Source organism: Hippoglossus hippoglossus, chromosome 15 (genome assembly GCF_009819705.1).
Source record: "Hippoglossus hippoglossus isolate fHipHip1 chromosome 15, fHipHip1.pri, whole genome shotgun sequence".
Classification (NCBI taxonomy): Eukaryota; Metazoa; Chordata; class Actinopteri; order Pleuronectiformes; family Pleuronectidae; genus Hippoglossus; species Hippoglossus hippoglossus.
This window is the reverse complement of record NC_047165.1, coordinates 19,463,579-19,491,553: the sequence shown is the minus strand read 5'-3', so window position 1 is coordinate 19,491,553 and position 27,975 is coordinate 19,463,579. Positions and strand designations below refer to the sequence as shown.

Below are 27,975 nucleotides of genomic sequence, written 5' to 3'. Positions count from 1 at the left end.
GGAAATGTTTTGATGTGATGTAGTAAAATACTGAAGAAGCTTAACAGCATAAACATGAAGGTAAAACGTTCCACCCTCATAAATCTCTGACTGTGTGAGCCATGAACCAGACCTGAGAGCAGGTTCACCAGGGAGGGAACTTTTTTCTTTTGGGGGCCGTTAGTCGGCAGCTTGTGTCTTCTACACGGCAGAGCTGGTTAGCACCTGAGAACACGCCACTGACATCGCTGTGCACACAACGCCGACCGCTCAGAGCGGACAGTCGTCTCCATCGAGCTGCGGCCACGTCTCACTCTGCCTCACACTGTCCAACATCATCAAGGTTTATTGCTTTGAGAGAGAGAGAAGTGCATATATTCACACCAGAGCTTTTCTCCTACTCCCTGTAGACATCAACACGTTTCTTTTCAGAGAAGAAGGCGAGCTGCTGCTTTCCTTTTTTTATTTTGTATTAATCTATGTTAAGAGCCAGGACACAGTCCAGCAATATTGGGTGGGTGGGTGTGGGATGACAGATGGTCCAGGACTCTGCTCTGGATCAGACCAGGAGCAGCTCAGTGCAGCCACAGACAGTGAGTGATGCCCCCCCCCCCGGAAAGGCACAAGCTGCACAAAGTCTCACCTGCAGACAGTGTGAGAATCATTTCCCCCAGAGCAAAACAGAATGGAGGAGAAAATGAAAAAAGTAATAATAGTGCACTTCATTTCTGCAGCAGCTTTTAACTTTACAAAACAATAACTAATCAGGATTTGATCACATTTAAGCTGTTTTCAGACATAAGCTGAGGAGAATGTCAACAAGACATCTCCAGGGTGTTGAGGTGAGGGGTGGTCAAGCAGGCAGATAATCATTCTGCTGCGGATCTCACGTGTTTTTCTTTTACAGCACAGACACCGGGTCTCCGCCCTTCATCTGTGGCTCCACTTTTCATCCTGAGATATTTGTTTTCCTTCAGTTTTGTGTCTGACGCTTGTTACAAATGTCATCAACACCCCTCTCGCTCGTGAATCCTGTGGAGGATCTCCTGCTGCGTTCTCACATCGGTTCTTACGGAGAACGTCCGCAGGGTTCAGTGCACGTCTGAGAGCAGCTTTAGTGAAGTGAACAAAAGCACGAACGTAGATGACAGACTGATAAAAGTGTTTTATATTTTAATTCTTCACTAATAAAATTCAATGAGAAAGAAAAACAAACAGCATGGAGGTACCCTGAGATGTCTGGATAACACACTACTGGAAAATGCAATACAAAATAAAAACTATTTTTTTACAGGTATGATTCTCTGTGAAATTAAAAACAGCTCCTCAAAGGTTCCCAACATTTTACCAGTTTCCAAACAAAGAAATGTCAAATATAAGAATTAAAAGCAGAATTATAAGGCAAACATTCTTCGGGTTGAACAAAATGTTCCATTCAACCGAGTGCGTCTTTTGAGATAACGTTTTTCCAGGAGTGACCTGGAGCCTCCGAGGGTTACATGGCAAACATAAAAAGAGAAAAGACCTTCATGGAGCTACTGTCGTCCACCTGCACATAATCACAATACCACCGCTATCCATTCTCAAAGCAGCACGTCTCAAATTATTATTCAAATAAAAACACCTCCTAGTGTGAAGCTTCTGCAGTACACATTCTTTAAAAAAAGGGATCTGGCCCCTCGTCTTTTTTTTTAGCTTGTTTCTATTTCCTCTACGACAACCTACACAGTGTCGTGATGCGCGTGAGTGTTGTGGCTCCTTTCAGAGGCTTGAACGTGTGGTGAGTCTGGCGTGAATTCTAATCGCAGCTACGTCGACGACCACGGCTATTTGTGATTCAAATACAAGCGTTTGTTTTTCTTGTAGTGGTTCCGGCCTGCCACACACACGCACTCACATGCACCCAGCCAAACACACACACACACACACGCACTCACATGCACCCAGCCAAACACACACACACACACACACACACACACACACACACACACTCATGCAGGCTCAGTCAGATTAAAGTCTTCCTGATGGGAAGGAGCGGGGGTGTGATGAACAGAGCAGGCTCCCTCCCCGCCGCCGCCCCGTCTGCGTGTCCACCTGCAGGCCTCGCTCACAGCTTAGCAGCCATGAAGTTGATGTGAGGTTTGACGAGCGGGAACAGAGGGAGGCTCCTCTTGAACTCCGTCATGTTCTCAACCAACGTGGGCTGTGAACAAACAAACAGCAGGTCAGACTGACACGCCTCCACACTTCACTCTAAGAGCTGTATGCACATTGTTTCTATGGCAACTACGATGAGTACTTTCTAACTTGGGAGGACCAGTGAGTTTGCTTCAGTCTGTTACAGCAGCTGCAGACATTGTTGTTTGGTTTCTTTTTCCACTCAGCATCAATCACTTCTTCTAAAAGTGGAAGTTTTCTGAGTTTAGACGCAGTTTCTCTTCTGCAGAACTGACCAGAGACACGGGACCAGTTTAAAGAATAAGACGCGTTCACAGCTGCCTACTTTGGTTCAGACCTTTAGACTTTTCAGTTTCGTCCCAGCCAAAGTGACGGGTGTGAAACGTGCCTCGGATCAACGAAGCAGAATATAGTCCGACCAGCACAGGTGGTCAGAAGCTGCAACAAATTAAACAACGGCTCTGTTCGCTTGCAGAGTGAAAACACTTTGTGGATAGTGAAGAAAAAGAAGCAGCGTGCAGGATTGCCTGGGGTCTTCACCTCTGATTATATATTGTGCTAGTCTCGAGTATTATACCTTTAGTTGGTGATGCTAGTAGTGACACCATAGTTATACTATAGTGGCAATGAAATTAACCACATGAAATGGTTCATTCATTTTCCTGTTTCCAGACTGTTACACGCCCAACTGACAATACGCCGAAGTCAGAGCATGTCGCTCTACGAACCAATCAGTGTCAAGTGTAGGTAGACACAGCTCCGGAAGGTGATGACCACAGGACAAACATATGTCGTACCAAAGTCTTTTGTTCGCACCTGAAACTACAATGTGAAACCAAAACTATCTGGATCACATTTAACAACTAAGACATGAAGCTTGGTTCATACTTTACAGTGTGAAAACATCCCTGAGAGCAGCCGGTTGCTCTTGACGACATAAACCTTCAGGTCGTACAGTAAATATAGATTTTAATATTTTAAAAAAAACTTGGATTTTAACTAACTTTACTCAAACAGGAGGACGTGGTGCAGTTCAGAAACATTTACCTGCACATTTAAACATATCGTGTGATCTAATGCTGTTCAGGGTGTGGATGTGGGACTGAGTCTAAATAAATAGTGAGTTCATGGTAATGATGAAACATGTCACTCAGTATCACAGTGAGACTTCATGAAGGAACTGACAAATGGACAGAGGAATACGATACACAGGATAAATCAGGGTTAGATACACAGGTTATAAGTGTTAATGGAATCCATACATCGTTAGTTTAGGTCTTTTCAGGTGATTTGACAAATAGACTATTGCTAAAAACACAGGGTCTTTGTACGATGACTGGCATTATCACATTATATCTCTACACAAACTTCTGTCCACACGCAGCAGGACTAGCTCTTTAAAGGATCTAGTTTCTTTCCTCTTGTACAAAGCAGTTAGTGTTTAATAAACCTGGACGCGCTGTGTGCAGTTCACTGATGTCGTGTCACATTAGTTAGGAAGGCTTGACGGAGCACAAACACAGAACATGACTGTTACCTGTGGCAGAGAAGGAGCAGGAGCAAGGTTGACATCATTCTGAGCCGGGAACTCTCCCACAACGGGACCTGGTGAACACACACACACACACACACACACACACACACACACACACACACACACACACACACACACACACACACACACACACACACACACACACAGTAAGGGTGACGTAAAGGTAAACCTGACGCTGCCTGAAGCCAATGTGACCAACACGTCTACAGACACTCACAGGAGTCCATCTCTCTGGACAGGACGTGCACAGACACCTTGTGTCTCTTCGGGGCTTCGACAGTCAGTCGTTCCTGCAGAGACACAGACAGACGGGTGAGTTGATGAGTGGCAGGAGACGGGAAAACATTGGAACGGCTTCGCTTTTATGACGACTGCATCATTACTAGAACCACACATCTGAGTTGAAGTCATTCGTTAAAGACTAAAGCCCCTTTTCTACTGGCAAGACCAGGAGGTGAAAGTGTTTGTGACGTTGAACATGACGCACCAGAAAGGAAAAAAAATAGGCTTACTCCTCTGCTGGCAATGGGATAGGAGTCGATTTCCTTTTTAACATGTTGACCTGTGTTTAATAAACTGGCGTATACCCACTAATTTTGGTGTAAAAGCGGTGTTAGTCGCTGCCTGAACCCGTGTGTTCAAAACTCTGGTAAAGTGTGGCCAACATGGCCGTGTTTTTCTCCCCCAGTCTGGGATGAGTTGTGACAGTCCCGTGGAGATTCAGCTCCGCAGTCGGGCCTCATCACTGTCTCTGGATGTAGGATTATATTAGAGTGACGATTTGGCTCATCTGCAGTCACACAGCGTCGGCTCTGCTGACCAAAAAACTGAGGGAAAAAGTGATTGCAGCCGATATGACATTAGAAATGCATTAGGTTTATTCTGCATGGGGCCTGGAATGGTTTCTGCGGGGCTGAGATAATGCCAATTCTTTCAGCGGCCGCACGTCTTTGGCCCTTTATCCTCCTTGAAACAGGCAGGCTGTCATTATGGGGGCTGATACGCTGTGAGCGCCCCGTGTCAGTGTCACCTCCACGGCTATGAATAGAACCAGGGAGGGAGATGAAAGCTGGGGGGGCAGACTGAGTCCAGTAAAACGATGTGTGCCTGGGGACACACACACACTAGACCAATACTGCTGTTATCAGAAATGTACCCATCATGCAGTCAGTGCTGTGTAACAGTGATATGAGAGATAGCATTCAGACAGTACAGCTGATCAATACAACGCTGATCATGTGCAGCAGGGAGGTAAAGCATGACTGGACAAATGGGTCCAATATCAGTTTCATCTGAAAAGAAGCTACAGAAACACTTTGTAACAACTGATACTTCGATCTCTGTTTCTCTGTTATAAAGAAACTGATCAGAGGGTTAAATAAAGCGTCTCATCAGTGTGTGGAAGGATTGATAGACCTGTGAAACATTTCATGATCACGTCATTAAACGTTGGGTTATTGTTGTAATTCATGTAGCTGCCTCCTAATAGCACCTCTGCAGTCGGTACAGTGTTAACCACGCCCACAAGGTCCCACGATTTAGGTCAAACGAGCATCATAATTTAAGGCTCAAATAAAATGGTGGCGCTCTGGGGAACAACTGCACCCAGGGAGCCATTTATCTGCATTCCCTTCAAATTAATGTTGGTATTTCCATTTTAAATAAGCTAAAACTCTCAAACTCAGATTTGTGTGTTGTTTCAGGTTTTTACTGTCAACTCGTCACAACAAGTGAGAATAAGGATTAATGATATTTAACAGGTTTAAAATAGACTGATTCTCAGCTAACACCTTAATCATCAAGTCTCTGAAGAGTCTGAGCTGCCCCTGACATGCTGGTGTTGGTATATACGATTTTTTTTTTGGTAAAAATGATTCTAAAATTAGAACAGTGGTCTGTACATACCGCCACCGAGGTCACAGTTTCCAAATGAACCAAATTCTAACTTGATGTTTTATTCCAGTGTAAAGCAGCATGAAGCTCTACCTGCAGCACAATTCTCCACGTGTTCACTGGACAGTCAAGACTCACATGAGAACTTGTCTTTCACTCGTTAATCTGTGTACCTGTCACTCGGAATCTGTTGCGCATAAGAGCAACATTCATGCAACAGATACACACATCGATAGAACCCATTCCTGTTTGCAACATTGAGTGAGTCGAAAATTTGAAAATCATTAAGTCTGAGTACAATACCCAGTACACAAGTTCAGGAGGGGACTGAGTGTGAAGACAAGTAGAGGACAGGGACGTGTCTTCAAAGGAAGATCCATCATGTGACAGAGGGTTGAACTACTTACTCTGTAGAACTCCATGATGTTTTCTTTTGTCAAAGTCTTCAGATACGCCACTTCAATGTTATCTGCAACACGACAAGGGAAACATAAAGTGTCAACATAAATCAGTTCTAGACACGTCACTGCTCAACCAGAGGAAACAGCCTGGACTCCACATGAGGTCTATTTTAACACATAATGTGTTCATTTTAAATGAGTACTGTTTGTTGTTGTTGTGTCATAAGATTCAATCAACCAAGGCCCTTCTATAATCCCATCCCACCCTTCGTTGCATAACAGCACATGGTGACAAGGTTTAAGTAAATTAATAACAGATAAGGTAGGAAATAAGTGGACAAATAACATTAATAAAATGGATATATAGACAAATAAATCCTAGTCAAACTGCTATTTTAACATTCAACATTCAAGTTCTTAAAAGTAAAAGCAGTTCTATTTTAGGTCAAAGCTGTTATTGCTGCAAAATAATGTGACTAAAACACTCACTTCAAATTGCTGTTCAGATTCAGTTGCTTATGAAAAGCTCTGATATCAGGAGGTTGTCAAGTTAATTTTTCATTATATATTTAGTTTATTGTTTGACTTTATTTGTTATATTGTCTCCGAGTTCTGAGCTGCACAAGGAAGGAAATTCACAGAGAAGACTCCGTCTCTAAATAAAAAAATCTAATAAACGTCTGTTGCCCCTGAGTGATGTGTGCTGTATGTTTTTCTGTGCCCTTGGCGTTGAGCGCCAGCCGCCCCTCCTCCGCCGCCGCCGCTCCTAGTATCAGTAATCACCACCACTCCCTTGGCAGCCTTTCAGTGTTGCCATCACTCAGGGCTTTAGGCAGATTACTCGTGATTCAGGCCCATTACAATCCATTACTGCACTCAGGAGAGCGCTGCAACAGAGAGGTGTGCTACGGCAGCAGATTATTACGGGCTTTAAATCGATGCAAATTTGCACAGCTCTAAGCAACATCGGGCTCACCTCTGGGACTGACCGAAATACTGAGAACCACAGAACTTACAGTACGTCTGGCTTTGTATGCAACACAAGCGCTTCAGAACAGCTGGTAGATCCGGAGAGGGTTTTTGAAAAATGGTGCGTTTGGCCTGAACCATACACAGCTACAGTGAGCAGAGACATGACGAGGACCTCACCTCTGTCAAAATTATACTGCTGAGAGATGATCTCGCCCCAGTACTTGGCGCACTCAGCGGACAGTTTCTTGGGCTTGTCCAGGCGGCGGATGGCCAGGGCCTGGATGTGTTTCTGGAAGGCTTCATCGTTCATCTCCTCCACAGCCTTCTCCATGGTGCAGAGGAAAGCCTCCACGCGGCTCTCTAGGTAATGGGGCGCTTTCTCCGACTGGATGATAAAGCGCAGCCCTTGAACGCCGTTCGCCCGCCGGGGCCCACTGAACACGATGTATCCTGTGGGGGTGGAGACAAAGAAGATATGTAAAAGCTCAGCAGGAAGACGATTTGGTTTGTGCAAAGAAAACTGCTCAAAAGGTCGTTTTGTTCCAAACTATGGATTTCACAACCACTAACAGACATGAACCTTATACGTGTTTAGATTAAAGCATTTTACAGGAAGAAGTGTGGACCTCACTTATTTCTATTTATCTTGATAATCACATTAGGTCTGCGACTATTATTATAGAACAGCTGCCAAGGAAATGTGGTTCTGAGCCACAATCCACTCATCCAATCATCAGCACTTTAGAAACTTCACTTACACAGTCCCTGTTCTATGTAGAGCTGTATCTGATTTCTAAATGCAGATTAAAATCATCTTCTAAGAAAAATGCCCAAATTCACTTAGTCCAAGCAGTTTTTCTTGTATCTGCGCGACTTGAAATGCAGGTTGGAAAATGCTATAAACGAAATGTTGGACATGATATTTCTGGCTCACCCAGCTGTTCTTTGGTTCTCAGTGTGTTGAAGCAGGGCTCGGAGATGATCTGACAGAACAGCTCCAGCTGCATGTTGTCGTGGGTCGACTGCATGTCTGTCTGGTAGTAAATCTCAATGCCACAATTGTTGTGCACCTCGTTCCTCTGCTGATAAACGTACCAGCCACCTGAGAGGAACAGAAGAAAGGGTGTCGTCTCTTTCAGTATCATCAATCATAAAATGCAAACACATTCACTTAGAAACGAATTACTGAAGCAGAAAAAAAAAAGCAGGGCTCCTGAGGTGGGCACCAAACATTCACAAAGTATAGAAAAAAAAAAAACAGCACATCGAAACTTGATGAACACTGGGTGCTGGACAGAAGTTACGAAAATCAAAAGACAAGAATGTCCGCACACCAGTTGATGCTGAAGGTAACGTTTCGGGCACAGGCACCATCTAATCTGACTCAGTAACATGACCTGTCAGGTGACCTTTCAGTGCCGGTACATGTGCGGTGTCTCTGTCAGAAGAAAGGCCAGTGCCCCCTTTCCTGGGAGGTAAAATTTGTTCATGGGAGCATCAACTGTTATCCTGATATTCTCATCTTATGAAAAACACAGCTCACTTTTTAATAATTGTCTCAAGACTAAAGAAAGTAACACAACTGAAAGAGTATCCATGCATTTTTTATGTCTATGTGCATTTGACACAGTCACTGAGGTAGTTAAGAAAAGTTTCAAGTCATTTAAATCTAAATGCATTCATAATTTAAAAAACCCTCCCCTCTCTTGTGCCGCTCAGTTTAACATAAACCAGATAATGGAGGAGGTAATGGAAGACAGAATAAGATAACATAAGCACTTTAATTTATTTCTGCTTTGTGTGTGTAGATTTAATTTAGATTATAAAGCCTGTAAATGTTCAAAGAACTCTTTCAAACATGACTGCACCCTGGTGCAATATGTTGACAACTACACTTAACATGTAATGCAGTCGGTGAGCTCAAGTAGAAACCAAAATCCACAGTGATCCATCATCTGAGATAAGAATGCAAATGTATTTCACCAGCTCAGATACACACATCGATACAATCCATTCCCCTTTGCCAAATCGAGAGTCGAAAATAACTAAATCATTAAGTCTGAGTAAAATACCTTGCACAAGTGATGAGCTGTTTCTGTTGTAGATACACAGCCAGCCATGCCTGGGCCCTTTGCTTGAGGCACTGATTGAGTGTAAAACAGTAAAGGTTCAGACGGAGGACAGTGGTGACACTCTCCAGAAAGGCGGAGATGTTCTGCTGAATACCAACATTGTGCTTTTTTTGCTGAGTGGCTCCAAATTGGCCTCCTCCAGCCTTTTATCTGTACTTGAAATATGCTTGCTGAGGAGCCCTCCATTCATCCATGGGGAAAACCAGCTTATTTTACGCTCTGCTTCAGTTTGTTTGAGTCCAGTGTGATCAAGCTCACTTTGAATGAAAGAGAAGTTAAGGCTGGGTAATGCAGGTAGCTTTATGCACATGCTGACTGAGCACTGCGGCTCTGCACTCAGGAAGCGTCGTGTGTGCACAGACTTTAAAAACTCCCCTCGCATTCTTCTACCAACTTCGTACTTAAGTTCACTTAGAAAACATAATAAGGAATAGATGACAACTTTGATTAATCAAAGCACAAAAGCAAAGTGTCACACTGTCAGTGTGGCATCAACAACAACCATGAAACCCTACTGCAACAATAAGAGGCACACTGTAGCACGAACTGTGTCAAGTACCCAATCATTCATTGTCTGACCATTTAAAAAGATATGCCAGGTTGTTGAGTCTTTGCTAAGGTAAATCAGCGATGCAGCCATCAGATGCTGCACACTCAGCCAGATTGGCCGTTAGTCCTTGTATTAAAAAGTCAAATGATTAATTTAAGATCACGTTGTGCTCTCACAGAGATCCCTGTATAAACGCCTACAGGTTTATTTGAACTTTCTGCTCCAAAGCTTTCAGCTCTGAGAGTAATGTGTTTTTTGGACAACCAGCCAGTCAGTCATTTCTTAAGCCAATTTTGTGTTTACATCCTTTACGTCCTTCTCTTGTACCCCTGCTCTGTGTCTGACTGGCAGCCTGGAGCCAAACCTGGAAAATCCCTCGGTGAAACACAGGATGTCTCCGGGTGGCCCTGCACAGCTCTGGTTTTCCTCTCCACATCACTCAAGTTTCCTAATGTAATCAGACAGGCCGCACAGGTGCTTGGCTTTGCATGTCTGCGGTCATCTCTGTACTGCGGAGAGGAGGCTGTGTACGTACTTTGCCCAATGACGTTCATTTCTACTCAGTTACGTTCCTCTGGGGGGAAAGAGGGGTATTGAATTTAATCAAGTCTTAACAAACACAAGAAGGCGTCACAGATGACGAGGGCAGGGGCACTGGGTAAGAACCCTTCTGCGTAGTCGCCATGGAGACAGGCATGACTGGCTGCTGATGAATAAGAGTGGCGTGTGGAGCGTGGAGGAGTACCTACCGTCTGGAACCTGCAACTCTCTGTAGCGAATCAGTTGGCTCGGGAGGAGGGGCTTCGTGTGAGCGTGCTCAATGAGCTTGTCCTCCAACATTTGCATCATGCCAAGAGCAGACTGGGGAGATAGAAAATACACTTCAGCCCACAAAAACTCAAACAGTATTTTCAAGATAAATCGTACAAAAAAAGTTTTACAATTGAATTACTGTGCACGGTTTCCCTTAAGCTGGCTCCTATTTTAGTTAGATTTACTATGTACATTATCCTTAATTGCTTCCAGCATTCACCGACAGGTTGCAATAATCTCTGAGCTCTACATGACCAGAATTAAGTTTGCTTGACATTGAACCTTTCCCCCTTGTAAAGCAAATTGATGGTACATGTGGGCATTACACTGTGCTCTACCAACACCTAATGTTCAGTGAGGTTAGATTGATATTCACTGGATATGTTCCCCCTTCATTAACTTTCTAAGCAGATGGTTTGTTTCATTAGCAGGAATTGTGATCCATCGTCTACTGAGGCTTCTACAGGTACCATAACACAAAGGCAGTGAATGTAATTATATTTGCTGTGCTCAGAGCATGAAACAAATCTGTTTGAACGAGACCACAGCATTGTACATTTCTAAAAACAAGGCACTGCTTAGTTGGGTTAATCCCAGACCTCAGTGTGGACACTGAAAAGTATTCAACTTTTTAGCATAGCAAGTTATGGGGCTTTTCCTGAGCAAAATCGAAAGCACCTGTGGCTCAGAGCTGTTTATCAGGTGTTTGAAGCCAATTATCCTACAGAACTACTTCAGCCGAGTCATATTTTGAAGATATGTGATGTAAACGGCTCTGAACTCTTTCCACAGCATCTTAAATGACTTCAGGTCTGAGCTCTGACTGGACTTTTAAAAAAATAATAAAAATACATTGTCATGCTGCTTCAACGAACTTCTACCGAGCTTTAGATAGAAAAACAGACAGAAAAAGTGTGACAAAATTCAAGTTCCCTCAGCTGCCGCTAAAAAGGTAACTCCAGACAAACCTCCTTGGTGATGTTGCCATGGAGAAGGGTTTCAATATGTAGCCGTGACAAGAGCTGAGGTATGAAGGCCTTGAGGCGTGGGAGCGTTACATCTGGAAAACAGATCACACACACACACACACAAACAGCAATTAATCAAAGAGCGATTTCACAAGCTGCTATAAACACTGAATCAGTAAATAAAAAGGTGAATAAATGCTGTTTGGCAATTTCACTGTACAGCATCTCTGTCACAGACATAAACAGGGTCACGTGATAGATTGTCATGCAAACCTGGAACAACACACACCCAAAGCATTTAGTTACACAAATGCACGAAAATCCAGTCCGTCTCAATGTGGGCTGGCCAATCTGAAGTCAAGTAATGTCTGACCTACATTCACAAGGATGAGCTACAACACGGATACACACACACAGACACTCGATTTATAGAATTTATTGTTTGTCCATAGCAGCACCAACACACAAAAGCAAGAGAAACTGTTTCAAAGATCCCAGACAGAGGACGTGTGTGTGTGCGGACACTGACAAGAGAACAAGCTGTGGTAATTGGAGGCCGTGTTGCTGAGGCTTCAGGCCTTGACCCTGCAGGTTAATAGAGTCTTGTGTGAATCCAGGGATAGGGTGTGTAAGCTCTGTTGTAAAAACATAATCCTCCCTTCAGGTTTCACACTGGCACTGCAAAGAGGAAGGACTGCAGCCAGGGAGGCATCTGCTGGAAATCAGCCTCAGCATTCAAATGAGGATTCAAAGAAGGAGGAGGAGGAGGAGGAGGAGGAGGAGTGAAAGACTGTACACCTAACACCTCAAACTTTATCCTCACTCCTTCTTACTACCTATTCACTAATAAACTCATTCTACTAACCAGCTATATAGGCCAATCTTCATTTGTTCAGTTCAATCCTCACTAAAGGGATTAACTATGCAAATTTCAGTTTGGCCCATAGTAGAAAAGGTGCTAATGAGCACAAAGTGAAAAATGAGATAGAAGGAATAAGGACTGGGATTTAAAGATGAAAGTAAAGAGAGAAAGAGAGAGATTAAGAACAGTGTCTCACCATCCAGAGCCTCTCTGAGCTCATCTTTGGTCCAAGCAACCTCAGTCATTAGTAGGCGGAGGTAGTACATGGCGTGCTGGTGAGGCTGCTCGGCTCTGAAGTTATTCAAAGACCTCATGTACTGCAGGGAGAGAGAGAGAGAGAGAGAGAGAGAGAGAGAGAGAGACGGTCAAGACAGTTTAACATCAGGGACTGAAAGAGTCAAAAGTACTTCTAATGCTACATCACTGCTCTTGTGTTGGAAGGAAAAATACAAATTCAAAAGATGTTCAGTGAACTGTTGAAAGAGATTTTTCCCTCAACCATGAGTCATCAAAAACTTCGATGATGATGGCGTTGCAGTCAGACCTTACCGCTTCTTTGATGATGTCAAAGCGCCTCTCGTCTATCTCGAAGGTGGCCATTTTCTCAATGATCTTCTTCAGTAGGATGTGCTGTTTGTCACTGTAACCTTTAACAGACAGCTGCAGCAGACATTGACAGAGGACACACGGTACGTTATCAAACAGAGATAAGATGATGCTAGATAAAGTGATCAGTGTGTGACAGAGCAAACTGGAGCTTTATTTGTTTATTTTAAGTTTTGAGGGATCCATTTATAATGTGTGGGTAAGTGCTCTGATTTCTGGCAGAACAAATGATTGTCGAGAAAATCCCATCTCTCCCCAGCTTTCAATGAGTCAACTTCACTACAGTTCATATTTAAAGAAGGTGAAGGTAAAGCCCCAATAAAGCACCAGTACGGTTAATAAATACAGACATTCCACTTCAATTCAATGTGTGAAAGTCTTTAACATACTTATTGTATATTATGGCGTGTTTGTGCATTAACAACCATAAAATGTCACAGAATGATTAAATATCTGTATAAGAAGATTGATTTATATTAGGAAGGATCACTTCATCATCTCTGGTAACATATTTCACTGTCATCTCTCAGGAAGACAGAACATGCCTAAGTAGTAGATGATGATGTTGTTTTCCTATGCAAATGTATATCTTAAAAATTGAGAACAGTGAAGGTTATTTAAAGCCTCCACTTTGCAATGTAATTCAAACCTTATGGCCCTTCCATGATTCAGCAAAAACCTGCAGCTACATGGCAATGCTCCCTCTCAGACTCACCCCATTCCTCGCTAAGTCCCCGAGGTGACACCTGTTAAAAGTAATCTCTCCTAACCTCATTAACCTTGAAGAGAGGTCAGCCAGCTACACCGATACTGCTGACTCAAATCAGCCACACACAATCACACAGCTACAGTGTGTTGAAGAACAGTGCGGAAGGGCACAACACAATCAGAGAATTTACTGGGAGAAGTAGCTAAAAAAAAAAATGCAGGTTACTGGGTCATATAACAAAAGAGTGTTAGTTAGAAGTTAGAAAAAACAAAAGCACCACCACCGCAAATCAGTCATTCGTGAGTAGGTTGCTACTTTGCTATGCAACACTAAATCCCTGACACACAGGCACAAAGCTGTACTCATAAACCTACGTAAGCATCGCTGCTAACTATGTCCACCGAACCTCCTGGATACAGATTCACTTCCATCGTCTTTTCTGCACTTGCATCAGCAGAAATGTTACTGAAAATATCTGCATCTGCATCATTTGACTTTATCCTTTGTGACCTGAACACATTACCCTGAACGAATTTCGGAAGTGAATCCGTAATATCAGCTGAACCCACTAGAGTTCAGTGTATACTGACAGTCTGTATAAAATGTTTATTATTTTTAAGGCTATAAAATAAAAAGCCAGTACTTCAAATAATCTCAAATAAATTAATTTCATAAAGGCTCATGTTAGAAATGAAAGTCTTCTGACAATTAATTTGAGTTGTCAAGGTAATAAAAAATATATTAAATCCCTTTGGGTGAATGCAAATGTAAGAGCCTATGACATTTCCAGAGGGCTGCATTATCTATCCTACAGTAAAATAATAAGTTGGAGAGAACACAGCAGCAAGCACAGATTCCAGTAAATCTCTCAGGTTGCACAAACGACACACAGCACTTCACATGTTCAAATAGAGCGCAGACCACCAAGCCAGTTCCACTTTGTAGCAGCCGCAGAACGAACCATTCACTGGTGCCCCACTTCCCTCCAAAATTCAAACAGCTTACTTACGAGGATGGCATTCATCCCTGAGGCTACGCCATACACCAGCCCGGCCAGGCGGGCTGCATATGTATACTCTTTTAAATCATCCTTCAGTAACCTGAGTAACAAGTAGGTCATGTTGCAGTGCAGGGGATCTGTGTATAGGTAGCGACTAATGGGAGGGAAAAAAGAACAGATAAAATGTTGGGAATGAGGGGTTGCCAACCAGAGGAAAAAAAAAAAAACAAGTATAAGAAGAATGATAATAAGAGTATGTATATGCAGCCTTGTGACCAGCTGTCTGTCCTGACAGGCACAAACTCCTCTAGAGATGACTCGCACACCCAATTACAAAATAAATCACCATATTTAAATACTGCCTGGTGGCAACTGCAAGTATGCAATTACCTCTAATAACCCGAAAATGTGAGAGAATAAACACCTCCTCAGTTGTCGAGGGTTTCATGGAAGATGGGTGAGATGGGAATAATGAGGAATGAAAAACAAGATGGAGACTGAACAGAGCCTTCATTGAGACCAACCAGGTCTAGGTCAGAAGGCTTTGTAAATTATTTGCATTTTTCTTAAGCTACATAGGTGGGAGTTACCACATGTCTCAAATTGACAATGACTTTGATAATACGAATAAGTGGTTTTCTGAAACTGTATTTCCATTCATCTGATTGTGAAGAGAAACCTTCCAATCTGACCAGGTAAATGGCTTCAAATGACCTGTGGCCTGGCTGAGCCACAGCAGCTCAGTCTGAGGTGATGAGAGTAGGGGACGTTAGGTCTGGGATGCGGTGTGTGGGCACTGGGAAGGCCTTTCTGAATACTTACATACATCCCATAGACGGTATTTTGGAGGTCATAGTTCAAACCAGCTAGCTCGGCTGCATATGCATACTCGTTGAGGGAGTCCTTGAGGAGCTCCAGGTATAAATATGCCATGTTACAATGCAATGGGTCCACATATGCAAACGGGCTGTAGAGGAAACGGCAGTGGTTAAACAAAGCACAGAAACAGAGCATAGAGATACTAGTCTCTTCATTCTCTCATGGTAAGAGCTGAAGATAACACAAGTACAGTACATGAGTTTTCAAATGAACAAACAATTAGCTGCAGTTCTTTAGGGTGTAATGCTACAGTATGTTAGTACAGTTTGCACAATGCTTTGAAGATTTGTTTTGGCAACTAATTACAGATATGGGGTAAACAGACAGGTATAAACCCACTAATTACAGTCTAATGGACTAATACTGTGTAGCTAGAGTCCCACCCAGAAGGGTTTGGCAGAATTTCAGTTGTAATCGTTTGCCGAAATACAGACATATGAACAGTGGAGGAAACCTCCAAAGTAAGATTGTGTTAGGGAGCTCCAAGTTAATTATATGAAAATTGAACAGTTGGTGCAAAACTATTCATCTTCTAGAGGGAAATCCTGTAGTGATATTAGCATTTATACCTGCATTAACTAAGTGTAACTGAGTAACTTTGAGATTGTCTGAATATTTGCTTTACTCCTACTTTCCTGTTCCTGTCTTGATCTAAGAGGCTGGATCTTTGCAGATGTGGTCTTATTTAATATGCTACTGGAGTTATAAAGTTCAACTGCTGATAACATAAAACCAACACTTCCTTCAGCTCCTTTAAAGCAATCAAATTTTGTTTCTATTTGTGAGACTTTTTAACCCAAGCACCTACACACGTGTTGATAGTTTTGTGAACAGTGAGGTTTTTTGGGGCTCATTACTTAAAAAGGTTGGAAAATGTTTAGTATTACCAAACTAAACGTGATTTGCATGGACATAGAACTTGGTGCCAGGTGAGTTACACAGGTTCATAGTTATCACTCACCTGAAGAACTCAAAGTTCAGACAAGCCTTGGGTAGGAAGAATTTGTCATCCTGTTTGAACCACACCTTGCTCATGGCAGTGTCCTGAAAGAAAGACCACACGCAGGCAGTTATCATTTTTAGATTCATTTAACATTCACTCTGTAAAAAGATAGTCATTTGCACGGGGGTCCATGGAGATGCCAGCAAAAGCTCACTTCAGCTAAACATCACAATCAGACTGTGGACATCATGTTACTTTGATATTAACAGATTACAAATATGGTATGTGAGTAATAATAGAAAAAGACAGCAGCTCTTATCTTGTCTTTCTTTCACAAAATGGAATATGTGTGCTGTTCTTCAAGTAAAACTATTGAAAACAACAGTTTTACTTGATCACAAGGCAAAAATATTATTACCATATGAAAGTGTAAGAGATTTGTAACTATATCAGTGCAGCAGAGACTTTGTCTTAAGGTAATGAAAGTGACAATACTTTGATGAGAGCAGCTTTGAAAATTCTTGCCTTGATTAAAGTGGGTACTGATGGAGAGTCTTTCTCAAGAGGGTAGATCTCGAAGTTGGTTGGGATGAACTCATTTTTCATGGGTAATTTGAACTTGCCGTTGAGGTCCGCATTTTCCCATTTCTGAAAGACAGGGAAACATTGAGCAAGCAGCGTCTCCCAGGACTTACACAGCAGTCATACACCCACACCAAATCAGAAGAACAGACTCCAGGTATTTTCTCCACAATGACTTCATTGATCACCTTGATGGTCTCTTCAGTGATGGCCTCCTGTTTGTACTGTGTGCCATACCATTCTTCTGTCTTGTCTGTTTGACCTTCAAAAGACTTTGACACCACTGCAACCCTGGAAAATAAAAAAGAAAGGAAACCATGTCACATTTCATGACACAAATACATCTCTTACCGAGCCTATTAGATACTGTTTGTATGCCACAACTCCAGAGTATGAGATGAAAGTGGTTTGCTATTAGTGTTCTTTTTGAATCATGTTTGAGGAAGTGAAGATCCACTAACACACGTTTGCCTCAAACTGACGAGCCACGTTTAGAATTCCTATATTTACGACTGGAGCCCTCAGTGTGCTGAATTTGGAGTTTGTGCTTCACTGGTACCTAAAACATTTATACAATAACAAAATAGCAACAGTAGATAACTACTTATTAAACAAACTGATGACTCAATGCAAGCGTGATGATGCAATCAAACTTGCTATAACTTCACTTCCAGCTGCCTGAGAGAAACTGGCACTGAAGGGAATCTAATGAATTTTAAGCAGCGCTGGTGAATCCCCAAGGTTAAACAGCCACTTCAGCAAAGGAAGAGACTGGCATGCAAACTATCAGTGTCAGTCACTGAGTGCATGCAATCTCCTCCATGGTGAGCATTAAAGAATAGACTCGTCACACATCTGCACTTTGCATGACATCCCATAAAATGATATACAGTTAAAGGCTACATCTATAAATACATTTTAAAAGCTTGATATCGCAGCCAACAGCTACAGAAAAGGACGTCACTCTTCCTCTGTGTGGGTTGTGATCTGTGCAATGACTGTACACAAAGATGGATGACGTGTCTGTACTTGCTCCCACTACAAAAAATGAAGCCAAAATATATCAGCCATCTTGTGCTGGAGACATCATTGAGAGCTAGAAGCTGCACAGTAATATATATATATAAAAAGAAAGAAAGAAAGAAACAAAGAAAGAAAGAAAGAAAGAAAGAAACAAAAATACATTGTATTCTTATATATTGACAGAGAGTCCCTCAGTGGTTCTGAACATGACCAGAGACTGATGTTCTCAAACTGACCTGACATGTTCTGGTCTCAGCTTATCCAGCACCATCTGGATCAGATCTGGTCTGAAATCCTCCAAAAGGTACTCTGCTGCTAGAACCTCTTCAAGGGGGTAGTACTGAAACACAGAGCCGACAGTTGATAGCACTGTATAGCTAGAGGTGAGGAGATAAATAGTAACAAATTTGAGGCAACGACAGAGAAATCAATTCTTACTTTCTTTAAGTCTAAAATATTCTAATGATTCAACTGCCACTGGAGGTGAGAATCAATCTATCATTTTAGTTATAGGTTTCATTAAATTTTGCAACTGACGGTGAAAGAAAATTCGTTGGTAAAAATAGGAAATGAGCCTTGATGAGACAATCTGCAGAAACTGTGAAATAAAAAATTTAAATAAAAGCTTAGACTAATTCTGACTGTGACTCTGCAAAATCGTCATTCTCTCAATGTAGTCAACATGAGGAGCACGCAGCCTAATGACGACAGCAGGTACAGACGCAATGAGCTGCATTGTGTTGCCATGGAAACAGGGTTTACAGATGGAGAGGGGACCTACATGTAGTAAACCAGCCACTTTGGAAGTGTAACCTCGGGGTCGCTCCTTGTCCTTGAACCTGAAGGCCACTTTGTTTAAATCCTACAGAGAAAGAGACAGATATGGAGGCTGAAACAGGCAAAGTCACGACACGGTTATACACGACATAAATGTCTAAGCAGATTCTCAACGGAAAGAACTGCACAGAAAGATTTTACACTGCAGTATAGAAAATGTATTCGATGCAGCTTCATTTGATATGGCATAGAGTGACACGGCAGAGAAGATGATGAATGTAACTGACAGGTTTGAATCCATCAATCTCAGCTGTCAGCGTCTCTGCTGCTTTATTAGTGTCTCCACTAACCAGAACTAAGTGGGTCAAGTTTGCCGTGCCCCTCCACCTGAAATGTTGTCGCTGGGTAGAGAACATTCATTACCTTGCACTCATCAAACACCCACTCCTGAGGCCCCTCCGTACGCAGCTTCTGGACGTATTGGAACATGTGGAAGATGATGTCCTCAACGTGCACTGCATCAACACACAGATTAATGTTCTTTACCAACGCATAGCGGCATTAATCACAACCATGTGCAAGAAAACATTTACAAACATGTAGAGTCAGGTGTGTTACTTACAAAGGCCCTCTTCAGTCAAGTCCACATTGATGATAAAGAACATGAATCCTCTGGCTCCTTCTTTTTGCCCTCCGACAAGCGTGTTCACCCAGCCTAAAAATCATAAATCAAATTGATCACAATTTGCATGATAATTATTTTCATTAATTCATGAGTAGATTCTTTTCATTATATGGTGAAAATTAAAATCTCTTCATAAGCTTGATAGTATATTTTCAATATCTAAAAATTTTCTGGATTCTGAATTAGAAAAGTCTGCTTTGGTGGGTAATGACTTTATCTTATTACGTCATTTTCTCATTTTTGTTTTTAATTCCATTTTCTATTCTTCATTTTAAATAGATAACTTTCTACCTATCACAATCCCTAAATGCTCCAAACATGTCTGTCACTATCTGGCGGCTTTACCTAACATCTTACCTTTAGATTTGAGCTCAGACAACAAACTTCCAGGTCCTTCATGGCCAATCAGATGTCCTAGATAATGTCCAGGGTTAGACTTGTAGTACTTCTGTAGGTCCGGGATGGGGAAGGTCACATAAAGGTTCCGGATGTCTTTGATAGGCACCACATTGTAGAATTGCTATGACAGAACACAAAGAACATTAAATCAAGTTGCTTGGGAAATTACATCATAACTTCTGTGGTATAAAGTTGAATAAATCCTGGGGGGATAAGTTAAGCAACTCACTCTGAGGTGTTCTTCCTGGAAGGGATGCTCGGGGAATTCTGGCACAGGCACGTTCTTGTTTTCCACTTCTCCAAACAGCTTCACCACCATGGAGGTCAAATCATCTAATGATTCTGTAGGTAACCAAGAAGGACAAAAACTTAATTTTACATTTATCTTAGATTAAGTTAAAATACAATAAGTAGGTTATGAGTGCAAAGATGATCCAGTTTAACAGAAGATTTGACTTTGAATGCACTAGTCTACTTAAATAAAAATCTACTAAAGCCGTTTCATCATTATTAATCATTTCCAGGAAGCTCACATCAGTTTCACTGCAATTTATTTTTAACAATAAATGATGCACAGAAGCTGATAAGAAAATAAAATTGATGATATTGATTGATGCATCCTTACATAGGCTGATCATATTTAATGGTGTAATTAGAAAGCTATTGAAACCCTTATTTGTGAAACATTTCAGCTGTTAACCTTTCTTTTAGGCTATGTTACATCAGTAGTGTTTGTAAATGTCTTAACAGGAAGAGGGTGTTGTACTTCTACCACAAAGGAAGCAGAGGTTTTCACGATGATAAGGGATTACTACGAGTACAAAGCGTGAAAGGCTAGAGGGAGGAGAGAGAGATGAGGAAATTAATATATCATCCCAAAATGTTCAGCAAAGCTAAACAGGCGGTAAAGATGCAGTACGATAAGCTGTAGGGTATAGAGCATATGGACAAACCTTTAAGAAATTATACAACCAGAATTAAGTAGAAGCTTCTTTGTCATAACGATTGTCTCATTTGTTTTTGGTAATGATACCAAGAATAAACAACCAAAATGGCTTCAAGAGTTTTAAACTTTTAATTAAAAAAAATGTAAAATTCTATGGTTCTTGCCCAACGCACCAAGTCATATTTGACATGTATTGTTTGTTTCCCTTTGCTGTCTTGAGTGCCGTTAAAGCCAAGTGATGTTTTTGCTAAATTTAAATGTTACTTATGAGTCATGAACTCTTACCTCTCCCTAACACACACAATCCCATGAGGTTAGAGGAGTAATACGTGGAGTGAAACTGCAGGAGCTCCTGACGGATGTCGATCCCTTCTTTAGATGGTCTGGTCTCAAGGGTCAACTTGTTACCTGTAGGAGAAATAAGGGATATATCAAAGTGTTAGTATATGTTTTGTTTTGATTTTTAAATGCCACTACTTCATGACAAAGAACAAATGTAATAATCTATCTTTGAAACTTTGCAACTGCATTATTCTTCATAGTTCAATTACAAATTTTGTACCTCTGAGGAAAGCCAAGTGCCATTGGTTGAAACTTTTTGAGACCATGAATAGGAATCAATCTGGAGAAGATTATGTTGGTCAGTTAGGAGCGCCTGTCTGTTCCTCCTCTATTTTCAACTGGAATAAAGACGATATAATTCAAGACTGCCATCAGGTGGCTATTTTGAGCATGGAGCTGCTCCGCGCCAATGCTACTCTAATCCGGCTATTCAGTTATATATAGTTAGCTCCCTTCATGATACGAGAAGCTTTCCTGCAACAGTTCAATGTCAACTGAACATTTTACTGATCAATAAATGTATTGCCCATATAGCTTTAGAAAATCATGTCCTTGTTTTTTTGCATATTCAAATAAAGTGTGATGCAGTTCTTTGTCACGTGAGACATAATCTTTAACCGTTTAGCCTGTCACTCAGAATCTGTTACATGTGAGAGTGACCTTCATGCGTGTGCACGTGCACACCCATTACCGCCATAATTAATGAATTTGGTGGGAAATGCAGATTAATCTCAGGTATTAATAGGACTTCCATATATATATATATATATATTACACCGCTTTAGTATTTTATTAGTGTTTAAATACTTATCGTTCTCAATTGTGTTCGGTGTGTTGCCACAGAGAGAGACTGACACAGGCAGACATGATGACTTACTATACCGCAATAGTGATTAATGTAACGAGCAATGGTGGTAATGGAGTTTCTACCTGTTCCAAATTTACTGAAGGGGTGGTTAGGGTTGCCAGTGGCCTTCTCCAGCTGAAACAGCCTCCAGGCATCATTCATTAGGTTCTTCTCGTGCTCCGAGTCCACAGCATTCACCTCTCTGTCCTTACAGCTCTCATCAAACAGTGGACACAGGAAGAACTGGGCAAACCTACACAGATTAAAAATGACAACTAATTCAACATAACACATTACAGTATGTAGAATCACCATTTACATTTGCAATGAAAGAGCCAGGGCTTTGTAACTTTCAACAATAAAAGATGTGCAATTTGTAGCCTAATGCTATTCAGGGATAAATGAAGGTCATCTGTGTATACATGTGTGTGTGTGTGCGTGCGCACAGTACAATTTTAAGAAACAGAAAAAGATGTAAAAACATTTGCATGAACATTAAGTGTGAGCAACTGCCATGTAAATTATAAGTGATACGAACACAGACAATTTGAATGTTTTTAAAGCCACACCACAGAAAGCAACAGATGGCATATTGTTCAAAGTCCGGACTAAAATCCTTGTTCGATTGAACTAAAATGTACCCGTCACAGCTGGATGCTTAAATCTGTTAAGAGTCCTCACATAACAATCACATCATGAATGTTGTTCTGAAACGTGAACTATACTTTAGGTGTTTGATATTAGTATCGGGTTGGGGTTGCATCCTCAAAAACTCTTAAGACTAACATAACGGGTCTAAAAATCCAGAGGCCTTTTTATTTTAAAGTATTAAATGTCTAGAGTCACTGTGATTATAATAGTAGGTATGGTTAAAATAATTCAACCAGTAGATGACACAAATTATTCTTTCAGACATATTGCTCTTCTATTTTCAAAGAGGGACAATCATCAATATTTCAGCACACTCTGTACTGTTCTTTCCCACCACACTAGCATCCAGATGGCCTTCACAATTCACTGGCACAGAGGAACAATTAGTCTGTGCTACAGACACAGGTGCTTGCTAGACTATCATTCATTTATAAGTAGGTAAGCTTATCCCTATAGGTTCAATTCTGACACCACCTGACTGTCCTCTTACCACAGCTGACACGTGAGCAGAGCCCCCCCAGCAAGGCCGGGGACATCAGTCTCACCCTGTGCCTGAGTTTTCTAGTTGGCGGGGGGTAGGAACTAGTGCTGATGGTTACAAAATTTAGCATAATGAAACTGGGTCTGGTAACCAAAGACAGACAGACAATGACCTGGCAGCGCTCTTGAATTAACACCAGGGCTCCCATGGGAAGAATCGTATACTGATACAACCACTTAGAACGGGTGTGTGGGACATCCTGCATCAGAGCCATGTGTGCTCCCTGAAAGAGTTTAAACCGGCCCATAACGAAATTTATAAATACAAAAAAGGGGAACCCAGACACGTAAAAAACTCTTGGTCAGGGTGAACTGAACGCACATGTAGCACAGGTCAAACTCTTCTGGCAGAAAGGCAAGCTAACCAAATAGTTTTGTTGCCTAACCCAAACTCAGTTTTGTGGAAATCCTTTCAGTAGTTTTTGTGTAATCTTGCTTAAAAACATACAAACCAAGAGCAAACACACACAGGGCTGAAAACATAACTGTCTTGGCAGAGGAAAAAAATAGTTTTGTAAGACTTTGAGTAGAGTGGACAGAGTTGATAAAACCAGACAAAGTAAAACTCTCTCTGGTCTCATCACCACTATCATCTGAAATCAAACCCCTCGTAAAAGAGCAGTTCCAGTCATCTCATCAGAGAGGTTAGTGTGATGTAAGTTCAATTATTTAGTATAGACCTCGGACGATATTATAAAAATTGAAATGGCCCTTGACAGGTTCCCCAAGCCGGACTTGAACAAACTGATGTCATGTACTTTAATTGAACAAAGGCCTCCTCTATGCAAGTGGAGTGAGACTGATCAGCTGTCTAGAAGTTACTTTCAGGTTTGCTAATTAAGGCTTACATTTAAAAAGGAAGGACCACGAAAAATCAATCCCATTAAAATAACAGGAACGTACCTATCTAGTGCGCCTTGCAGGTGCTCATGGGACACATCAAAGTAATAGTTGGTATGCTCTCCACTAGTAAAGGCATTGGAGCTGCCTGCATGCTCGCTGAGGAACTGGCTGTATTCATTCTCCTTGGGATACTTCTCTGTTCCCAGGAACAGCATGTGCTCACAGAAGTGTGCCAGGCCCGAGATATTCCCTGGGTCCGATAATGAACCTGTGAATTCAAGAGAAATGGTCACAAAAAAAATTTAAATCAATCACGCTACATCTATTTGCTCATTAATGTTAACAGATACGTGTCAGAGATTGACGAGTTGGTCAGCCAGAGTGGGGAAGAAAGCAAAGAGCAGAAAAAGATTCAGGGTGTACAACAATAGTGGTTATAAGTGTCATTTCAGCAATCTTTGTATTCTTAAACATGAGACTTAAATAATTAAGTGTATGCAAGTTACTACTCTGAAAGATGTACTAGTCAAAATACCTGGCATACTCTGGCCTCATTATCAGTACCTCTTCAACTATGAAACTTCTGTCCACAAACACATTTTAGCTTTAAGTGTTAAGAATTGAATCATCACTCGCTCCTTTCAACCTACTATGGCTGAATCTGAGGAGAGTTACATGTTAAATCATAACATAGCTTTCGCAAGTTAGTTGTTTTAACTCTAAATGAGACACCAGGTAGGTGATAATTTGTTTACATGGTCATTCAGAGCAACAGGAACAATGGGCAGCAGAGGTCAAAGCACAGAAAAGAATATGAGCAGCATTGGTGTTACTCTGTACATGTGATTATCTGTTAAGTAAATTTCTTTGAAGGAATTTGTATATAAAGTGGATGATCACAATAGCCTATGGGGCAAAATAGTCACATTGTATTCCACTTCTATGCCCTAAAACGGTGTAATACAGGTCCCCATGGGGACGAAAGCCACTGGCTGGCAAGACAATACCTCACCTATGTGGACATCCAAAGCAGCTGAGGATTTATCTGTGGTTGGGTCACTGATGAGCATGGCCTTCAGGCCATTGGTAAACTCCAGGGCCCTGTAAACCCGCTTGTCCTCTGGAGAGCGAATTATGTCTCTAACCACCCTCTGCACAGCCGGGTCGGTCATTCTGAGTGGCAAGGATGACACCAGCCTGCTGTGGAGGAAACAGTCAAAAGATTAATGCAGATAGCCATGTTCCTGTTTTATGTCCTTACTGTGATCAAACCTAACATGATGGCCAAAGCAGATATTAGAGCTGAGGGAAACTGCAGATGCACCCTGCTTTGGGTCCAAATAATTACAAGTGACATCTGAGTATATTTCTGAAACCTTCAAGAAAAATACTGTGTATCTTGTATATCAGTCATTCAGCAGTTTACTAGGATCACCCAGCTAAAATGAATGCTGTTGGACACAGCACTGCTACTAAAAATCCTAACTTCATGAAGAATGTCCGTCTTCAAATCAGGAGACAGGGAAGGGCATGGAAAAAACATTCACTTCATTCTTTTTAAACCGTTCCTGAGTTGACTTTGCTTTGTGCTCTGGACCATTTCCTTGTTGACTGATGCTCTGCCATTTTCTGATTGACGACAGGGGGCTTTACTTTGAATATCTGTTGATACTGGCCTGCATTCATTCTTCCTAACACTTTATGCACAGCTCAAGTGCCAAATGAAGACAAACACCCCCCCCAAAACCTGTGTGAGCCTCCACTGGGTTTGACTTTGGAAATGATATCTCTCTCACCACATGTACCTGTGCAGTTTACAACCAAATAACTTCTTTGGTCTCATCAGACTACACAATCTTGCCTCACATCATGGTCTTCGCAGTTGCGTGCCCTGAATTGTTCGAAACATTTTATATCCCTCTCCAGCTTTTTGAAAAATAACCAATTTCATATTGAGGTTTTCTGACAGCTGCTTCCCTGATCCCATTGTTTAAGTGGCTCTCAGCAGACTGCTCGAAACAAACCTGGTGCCACTCGTCAAGCTTTATGTGCTGGCGATATCTTTTAAAGATCAGACACCTGATTTTACATATTAAAGATAAATCCTAGAGGTTTTATTTAAAAAAAGAAAAATTTAATAAAAAAAATAATTTAAGCTTTGAACTTCTTGCCATAAAAGATTAAGTTGGACTTGGACTCATACTCATGTTAGGCCATCCCATAAAATTACTTTTACAGGAGACCATAGGACTTTATTATGAAAGACTACACTGAGGATGAATTGTGCAATAGAGTGTTTAATTAAATCTATTAGTGCCCCAAAAAAAAAAATCAGTGTGTGGACTGAATATCACTAACAGCTTTGTGAATTATGCAAATACGGTTTAACAACACCACAAACGACTCCCTCATTGCGTGAAGGCAGGATTTACCGTATTATAGAACAGCAGAATTAAAGTGCATTAGTTTTAACTAGGTGTACCTAATAAAAAGCCAACTGAGTGTTGGGGAGACACTACCTTCAGGTCAGAAGTGAGGTTTACGGCGACATGCAGCCGGTAACATCACTGTGAGAGATTATGCTGTTTAATGTTTGATTAGCCCATTTTGTAAAGGAATACAATTGTCATTTATTTACAGCTGAAAATACGACGCACTTGTGAGTAACGGTTTCAGAAATACAGCTAAATAACCTTTTTATACAGTTTGTATATTTACTTAGAGGCACGACTCACATGTAGAACATAGTATAGTCTGACAAGGTTTGTAGAACATTTTCGCCAAAAATGCGTACAATCCTCAATTCCCTGTTATAAAGTGAATTAGAAGGACGCATATTGGTGCTTCTCATCGAGCACAGTGGAGATTAGCGGTGGTAGCTCGCTAGCCAGGCGACATTAATCCCACTAGCGTTAGCTTCATTTCTCAAAAAAGATAAAAGGGAAGATAACGTGCGTCACGGTGGCAGCGGGATTGGCTTGTTTAGCTTGATGCTAACATACAAACACACTCTGTTGTAAAGTAAACTATTACTCGTCCAGTTATATAGGTATTCCGCACGCTAAAGCATTTTAGCTAACAAAGCTAACCAGTGATGCTAGCCGGTCAACAAACCGGCTTTAACAGCCCAAGTTCCTAACGTGAGCTCGGATGCTAGCTAACCATCTGCGTGTCGTGGAAAATAATTCTGTTGTTTTTAATCAAAGAGTTTCGGCCTTTGTCTGACAACACTCACCTAAAACCTTGATTGAGACAGAAACCGGTGCCTGCTGACTGGAGGTATCTCGAACACTGGGCTGTCCTGTTAATGCACTTAAACATACTTTACACCCATGGAAAACAAACCTGCGCTCTCAAGCGCCATTTTAGAATAGACCCAGCCAATCGAACGCGGAGCGGAACGTGATCCAACTATGGGTCCATTGATTCTCCGATAAATTAAGCCACTGATACGTACAATCACGACAAAGTCTACGAATTATTTTAACTATACACATACGGACATTTTAATTGACTGACATTTCGCAGATCGCGAAAGCTTTTTCGGAAAATCGCGTCGTGTCATTGATTCTGATATCGATTGTTTAGGCTGCGCGTGGATTATAGTTTTACATTCAGTGCGTCAGGTCCGGTCAGAGCCTGGATCCAATCCAACAGTGGAATAAATAACTAAATGATCAATCATCTGTAGAGATATGAAGTAATGAGTCGGACGAACACGTTTTAAAACTAATATTATTTATTTTGTTTTAATTGTCAAACGCTTATTTAGTTATTTTTATTGTGCTCTTAATGTCGTGATTTTAGTTTCACTTTTAATTTTTTCCACTTTTAAGACAAATAAGGAATGTAGTACCAGGATTTTGTACTCTTGTGTTGTTTGTGAATTCATTGTAAACC

General features: G+C 41.4%; 1 protein-coding gene across 2 annotated transcripts; it reads right to left on the bottom strand.

Annotated features, from left to right (window-relative positions):
- Window positions 1–12: 12 nt before the first annotated feature.
- On the bottom strand, window positions 13–27,458 carry ide (insulin-degrading enzyme). Of its 2 annotated transcripts, none has more exons than XM_034609308.1 (25): window positions 27,311–27,458; window positions 25,088–25,275; window positions 24,136–24,343; window positions 22,125–22,294; window positions 21,138–21,260; window positions 20,136–20,248; window positions 19,865–20,027; window positions 19,445–19,537; window positions 19,246–19,337; window positions 18,827–18,907; window positions 18,282–18,385; window positions 17,211–17,313; window positions 16,966–17,088; window positions 16,459–16,541; window positions 15,441–15,585; window positions 12,853–12,963; window positions 12,500–12,620; window positions 11,442–11,533; window positions 10,410–10,521; window positions 7,913–8,080; window positions 7,156–7,428; window positions 6,013–6,074; window positions 3,930–4,002; window positions 3,695–3,762; window positions 13–2,182 (listed from the first exon to the last, which is right to left on the bottom strand). In XM_034609308.1, the coding sequence occupies exons 1-25, from the start codon at window positions 27,394–27,396 to the stop codon at window positions 2,087–2,089; spliced, it is 3,051 nt and encodes a 1,016-aa protein (XP_034465199.1). In that variant the 5' UTR covers window positions 27,397–27,458; the 3' UTR covers window positions 13–2,086. The 2 variants fall into 2 exon arrangements, with proteins under 2 accessions (XP_034465199.1, XP_034465201.1); XM_034609310.1 differs by having other exon boundaries at window positions 1,130–2,182; window positions 25,088–25,272; window positions 27,311–27,454.
- Between the last annotated feature and the right edge of the window lie 517 nt (window positions 27,459–27,975).